Raw genomic sequence first — 7500 nt, 5'->3', positions numbered from 1 at the left:
TTCACTGGACCCCGCTGTCAGTTCGTTGCAGTGACCCTGCCAGTCGGTGGTGAGAGGATCAACGGAGAGAGCCAAGATGGCTTCCAGTGGGCGGCAGTTTCCCTGGCTGTAGGGCTGGTTGCGTTTCTGGTGCTGCTATGCATGGTGGGGCTGGCTCTAAGACACATCCACAGGCAGATGGGCAGGGACAGAGGAGACCGGGAGACCATGAACAACCTATCAGACGTACAGAAGGATAACCTTATCCCCGCCTCCCAGCTGAAGAACACCAATCAGAAGGTGCTACTGGAGGTGGACTGCGAATCAGAGAAGTCAAATTTTATCCACAAGAACTATCACTTGGACTATAGTAACGCAAAGTCAAAGGAGTTCAAGGATGATAAGTCGCAAGAGGATAAAAGACTAAATCACATCTACGACAAGTGTTTAGAAGAGAAAATACCGATGAGTGGAATGTACAGGTAAAAGAATGTACATGTTTCTATAAATTAAGGTTTCTATCTTGATCTACAAACATGGCGATATACCTTGAGACCTATGGCTAGGCTACTTATAGCGCTTGGTATCATTGCTACACTAACACTCCAGGAAACTGTTTCCGTACATGTGTGAAAGGTGAAAGGTCATGCGTTCTGGATATTATTTCTATAGGCTGTAAGTCTGTTCTGTTTACTGTGAGAAGGAAAACGATCTCATTCATTTTGTCAGTCGCACCAGGACCTGAATACAATGGTTTAAACCCTGCCACTACTCTCCCTACTTTAACGTAGACGCTGGGAGTCAAGAAATAGTTTAATATCACAAAGAACATGGAACGATACAACGTAGGAGTAGCGTCTAGATGTGAACAAACAGAAACAATACTGCCTGGGGAAGGAACCTAAGCGGGGTGCCAGATAAAGGGGAGGTAATGGAGTCTAGGTGCGCATAATGATGATTGCCAGGACCGGTGGTTAGTATCCCGGCAACATCGAACGCCGGAGGGAAGGAGCGGGAGTAGACGTGACAACCCCATACAGATGTCGGATCTTAATTTGATCACTCTTATATTGCTGAGAATTGCAGGAAATGCAAACTTGTAGTCTTTTTGAGTTTGTTACTTCCACTTTGACATTTCAGACTTGAGTCACCCTAACAAAAAATGTCTCAACCTCAACAAAAAAATGTCCAGTAATTATAATCCACATAATAATCCACATTTCCTGTCGCTGCAGGATTATTTTCCTGCTGTAGCAAACTTGCACAAATTAAGATCCTACATCTGTACCCATAGGAAATGTGGATTATTATGTGGAATGTGGATTATTATGTGGATTATAATTACTGGAAATTTCTTTTGTTGAGGTTGATACATTTTTTGTTAGGGTGACTCAAGTCTGAAATGTCAAAGTGGAAGTGACAAACTCAAAAAGACTACAAGTTTGCATTTCCTGCAATTCTCAGCAACATAAGAGTGATCAAATTAAGATCTGACATACACACGTACACCTCCAGGTACACAGACACACACACACACACACACATGCCTCCACTCACACACACACACTCTTGATCCGATCCCACACGGGACCCGAATGATCAACATCCAGGTCCGAAGCCCAACCATAACCCCCAATCCACCCACATGCACCCACAGCAAGCCCCTATACAGCAGGATCCTAATGAGTTCAAAATGCTCTTTTAATCTCATAAAGACCACTAACAACAGACCCAACCAACAGGCTCCTTGGAAAAGGCAGTAACTGTTCATTTGGTCGAAAATGAGTTAATGTCATTCTTGCAACATTAAATACAAGCTTAATCATGTGGACAAGTATCCTGCCTCTATTGCATTGTGTTTTGGAGAAATTGGGGGTCATGTTAGCAGTAACTGTATAAAGTTACTGTAAAACCAAGGTAAATAAAAGCTGTTTTTCTCAGTTCCACGCTATGAGCAGTTGCTAGTCAGAATACTGGGCATCGTTTACATTCGACTGTTGCTGAGCCATACTTCACCCCCATCAGTAGGCTACACACACGCACGCATACACACACACACGCACGCATACACACACAGAGAGACAGACACAGTTTAGCCATATACTTCTACTTTGTGGTGTTAAGGTAGGCTAACAGTGTGTGTTGACTTGTGTGTCGTTAAGGTAGGCTAACAGTGTGTGTTGACTTGTGTGTCGTTAAGGTAGGCTAACAGTGTGTGTTGACTTGTGTGTTTTGCAGTGAAAAGGAGGAGTGTAGGATATCAACGATATGTTCCCCTCGAGACTCTCAGATCTACCAGTCTGTCTTTGTTATAGGAGAAGAGAAGAGGGAGTGCGTCATAGCAACAGAGGTAAGACAAGAAAAATACAACAGCAACAAAAAATGTACTTATCTGAAGTATTTCATGTCACTCCTATAGTATCAATGATATTTATGGTTGGTGATGTTTCCTTTTTTTACACATTGTACTACACATTATTTGACATAAAAATAAGCCAGGGCAAGATCCTGTAGGCCTATATAGCAGGGACTTCAGAAAGCATTCACACCCCTTGACATTTTCCACGTTGTGTTGTCTTACAGCCAGAATTTAAAATGGATTACATTGAGATGTTGTGTCACTGGCCTACACACAATACCCCTTAATGTCAAAGTGGAATTATGTTTTTCCAAATTAATATTTTTTTTTAAGATGAAACATTTTAAGTTAGTAAGTATTCAACCTCTTTGCTATGGCAAGCCTAAATAAGTTGAGGAGTAAACATTTGGTTAACAAGTCACATAAATTGCATGGACTGTGTGCAATATTGTTTAACATGATTTTTGAATGACTACCTCATCTCTGTACCCCACACATACAATTATCTGTAAGGTCCCTCAGTTGAGCAGTGAACTTCAAATACAGATTCAACCACAAAGACCAGGGAGGTTTTCCAATGTCTCGCAAAGAAGGGGACGTATCGGTTGATGGGAAGAAAAAAAGCAGACATTAAATATCCCTTTGAGCATGGTGAAATTATTAATTACACTTTGGATGATGTATCAATACACCCAGTCACTACAAAGATACAGGCGTCCTTCCTAACTCAGTTGCCGGAGAGTAAGGAAACCGCTCAGGGATTTCACCATGAGGCCAGTGGTGACTTTAAAACAGTTACAGAGTTTAATGACTGTGATAGGGGAAAACTGAGGATGGATCAACAATATTGTAGATACTCCACAATACTAACCTAAATGACAGAGTGAAAAGAAGGAAGCCTGTACAGAATACAAATATTCCAAAACCTGCATCCTGTTTGCAACAAGGCACTAAGAAATACTGCAAAAAATGTGGCAAAGCAATTAACTTTTTGTCCTGAATACAAAGTGTTATGTTTGGGGCAAATCCAATAGAACACATTACTGAGTAACAATATCTATATTTTCAAGCATAGTGGGGGCTGCCTCATGTTATGGGTTTGCTTGTAATCGTTAAGGATTGGGGAGTTTTTCAGGATAAAAAAAAACCTAATGCCACAGGAAAAATCCTAATGGAAAACCTGGTTCACTCTGCTTTCCACCAGACACTATGAGATTAACTTGGCCACTCAGGAACATTCACTGTCTTCTTGGTAAGCAATTCCACTGTAGATTTGACCTTGTGTTTTAGGTTATTGTCCTGCTGTCAGGTGAATTCAAGTTTTGACTTAAATCTACTTGAAAATCTATGGCAAGACCTGAAAACTGTTATCAAGCAATCAACAACCAATTTGACAGAGCTTGAAGAATTTTGAAAAGAATAACGGGCAAATATTTCTGTATTTACTTTTTTCTTCTTCAAAAAGCATGTTTTCACTTTGTAATTGTGGGGTATTGTGTGTAGATGGGTGAGATTTTCTGGTTTTTTAAACCCTTATTTTACCAGGTAAGTTGACTGAGAACGCATTCTCATTTACAGCAACGACCTGGGGAATAGTTACAGGGGAGAGGGGGGATGAATGAGGCAATTGGAAGCTGGGGATGATTAGATGGCCATGATGGTATGAGGGTCAGATTGGGAATTTAGTCAGAACACCGGGGTTAACACCCCTACTCTTACAATAAGTGCCATGGGATATTTAGTGACCACAGAGAGTCAGGACACCCGTTTAACGTCACATCCGAAAGACGGCACCCTACAGTGACAAAAAAATCCCAATTTAATCCATTTTGAATTCAGGCTGTAACACAAAATGTGGAATAAGTCAAGGGGTATGAATACTTTCTGATGGGACTGTCTGCCAAGTCAGTATAGATGGAGTAATCTTATAATGCTCTCTCTAAACTAGAAAATCACTATTCTTCAAACTGACAATTTGATGGTCTAAGAAGGGGATACGTTTTTGTTCAAGTACAGGAATATGGTTTTGATACCTTTTAAGCAGCTTTACTGTGTCTCTCAAACCCTATGTCTTAAAGGCCCAGTGAAGTCAAAAACGTGATTTCTCTATGTTTTATGTATATTTCCACACTATGAGTTTGGAATAATACTGTGAAATTGTGAAAATGATGATACTACTCTTTGAGTGAAAAAGCGCTTTGAAAAGACCGCCTAAAATTTCTGCTTGTTTCAGTGGGATGAAGTTTTGGCCTGCCTGGTGACATCACCAGGCAGTGAACTAGTTAATAGACCAATAAGATTTTAAAAAAAAGTTCCAAACCTCTCTGCCAATAAGAGCTCATTTCTAGTTTTTTTTTTCTGTTTCCACTCAGACCACTCCCAGGCAACTCTAGCTAAGTTCTTGCTTGAGAAATTTCCCTTTGCCAAGAAGCTATTTTTTATTTCGTTTTTGACCATTTTAATTGAAAACAATCACAGTAAGGTACTTAATTATTACACAGAAATGATTTGATATTGAGATAAAAATGGCAGCATATTGGACTTTTAACACCGAGGTGCTGAGTGGAATTGAGGGAGGATGTTGCCTAGCAAAACACAATTGCGATAGTATATCAGCAAGAATAGCTTACATAACTTTTGTGATTGGTTTATATGAGTGTTATTATCTTGGGATATGTGTGCAGTTTCCCAGTTCATAGCGAAAATGGGAATGACGGCTCACTGTTTTCCCCAGTCCTCGCTGCTTACCTCTAATCTGTTCTTCTTCTCTTCCTCCCAGGTATAAAGCTGTGTGAGGTAGAAAAGCGAGGGAGCAAGAACGCGGAGGAGAAAGGCAATCGAAGGCAGAAAATATTTTTCTGGATTGTTTACACAAAGACCTGAGGAGAGACTGAAGACCTGTTTTCTGACGTCACTGCTGCTCTGGAGCACTAGAGAGAAGGGACCATAGAGAAAAACAGAGAGACAGAGAGGAGAGCGGAATCTCTCCTCTGTGAAAAATGAAAAAATGAACACTCTAGACTGAACTTTACTGAACTTTAACATTGACCAAGTGTTTGTACAAAAAACATGTACAGTTCACAGTCATGGACCTATTAACTTCTGGGAACAAATGGTTAAATGAACTGTTAAATGAACTGTTAAATTAACTGACTGAACTGCACTGGGTGTGGAGGGGACTGGTGGAGTGTCATTAAGCAAAACAATGACCCTGAACTGAACTCATCTGTCCTTGGCAGCGATTGGAGGAGAGAGTAGGTAAAACAGGAAAAATGTCCGTAGCTCGTAGTTGAACCCTGAGCACTCAGTTGACCCTTGACTTATCTCCAGGGATAATCATGGTGACTAACGACAGCCAACTAATCAAAATGGAGGTGCCTGAGATTCGACTGATCTTTAACCCTTAGCCAGCATCATTGACCAGCTATGGGTGGAGCTAACTCAATGAAACTCACCCACTGACCACCACGACCGACCAGCAGTCGAAACCACAACAAACACACTGAGAACGATGAATGTCTGACTGAACAAACAAACAAACAAACAAACAAATGTCTCATCGTTCAATCTCTAGAAACAAAATACCTGGTTGGACTTTTCCGGACTTTTCCATTTCATGCAAAATGGTGAAAAGATTGTATGTCCAAAATTACTAGAAGCCTAAAAGAGTGTGTTTGGATGCTAAAAACGAAACCCTTGTCTTTTCATGGAGCATTTGACCTACAAAAATAAAAACAGAGGTGGAAAATACACTTTTTTAATCAACAGTAATGTGGAGGTTGTGTGCACTAAATAGGGTATATACATTTAAGACGCAACAAATAAATCACAGAAGCGCAATACTCAGTTCTGTGCCAGCAGTAGTCCAAGAAAACAGGAAGGAAACTGACGGACAAGTTTATATTTACCACAAACTGCGTCCCAAATGGCACTCTATTCCCTATATAGTGCACTACTTTTGACCAGAGCCTTGGTCAAAAGTAGTGCACTAAGTAGGGACCTAGGGTGTAATTTGGGACATAGACAATAACAGCCCTGAAATAAAGAGACACAAAAGGATTCATAAAAGACATTGTCATACCACTGCCTGCCTATAATGACTTTCTGAAATTACAGAACCAATAATGTACATTTTTTTAAATGATGATTATTTCCAGAGTTTAATTTAAATATTGATGAATGCTACAACTGCTCTTTATATGTTTTATAATATTATTTTGTATATAAGGACCAAACTTCTGAAGAATAAAACACTTTAATTCCTTGTTAATATTTTGATGCCAGTGAATGAAAAGTGAGATTATTTTATGTGGTGTTTTTTAATAATGAAGAAAATATTACTGATGCTTTGTTGTTTCTTCTATTGTTTTTCACCAAAGTGATTATACATTTTAAAGGGAGCGGTAGAACCACAGAGATCCTATTACAAGACATATTACATTCCATTTCTAATATGTAACTCTATGGATAGAACGACCAAAACTGTTAGACTTGACCATACACAAAACCTACATTCTCTAACTCATCTCAAACACACAGTCAACAACCTTACCAAACGTGACAACAACTAAATGCTGAGTCTATAAAATAACTTACCTAGATATGGAGCTGGCTGTATACAGTAACTTATCTAGTTATGGAGCTGGCTATATACAGTAACCTAACCAGATATGGAGCTGGCTGTATACAGTAACTTATCTAGTTATGGAGCTGGCTATATACAGTAACTTAACCAGATATGGAGCTGGCTATATACAGTAACCTAACCAGATATGGAGCTGGCTATATACAGTAACTTAACCAGATATGGAGCTGGCTATATACAGTAACTTAACCAGATATGGAGCTGGCTATATACAGTAACTTAACCAGATATGGAGCTGGCTATTTACAGTAACTTAACCAGATATGGAGTTGGCTATATACAGTAACTTACCTACATATGGAGCTGGCTATATACAGTAACTTAACCAGATATGGAGCTGGCTATATACAGTAACTTAACCAGATATGGAGCTGGCTATTTACAGTAACTTATCTAGATATGGAGCTGGATATTTACAGTAACTTAACCAGATATGGAGCTGGCTATATACAGTAACTTATCTAGATATGGAGCTGGCTATATACAGTAACTTATCTAGATATGGAGCTGGCTATAT

At 39.6% G+C, this 7500-nt stretch overlaps 1 protein-coding gene across 1 annotated transcript in view; it reads left to right on the top strand.

The window, feature by feature from the left end:
* Positions 1-6608, top strand: part of dll4 (delta-like 4 (Drosophila)) — a 20750-nt gene extending 14142 nt beyond the window's left edge. Inside the window, exons 9-11 of the mRNA XM_082977065.1 lie at positions 1-461; positions 2218-2329; positions 5118-6608. The exon at positions 1-461 is cut by the window's left edge and continues 293 nt beyond it. Of these exons, the coding sequence (XP_082833191.1) occupies positions 1-461; positions 2218-2329; positions 5118-5123 (579 nt within the window). The 3' untranslated portion in view covers positions 5124-6608. The remainder of the gene's footprint in view (positions 462-2217; positions 2330-5117) is intronic.
* Positions 6609-7500: the final 892 nt, after the last annotated feature.

The sequence above is a fragment of the Salmo salar genome, chromosome 06 (genome assembly GCF_965601325.2).
Source record: "Salmo salar chromosome 06, fSalSal1, whole genome shotgun sequence".
Taxonomy (NCBI): domain Eukaryota; kingdom Metazoa; phylum Chordata; class Actinopteri; order Salmoniformes; family Salmonidae; genus Salmo; species Salmo salar.
This window is presented reverse-complemented; position numbering and strand designations above follow the sequence as displayed.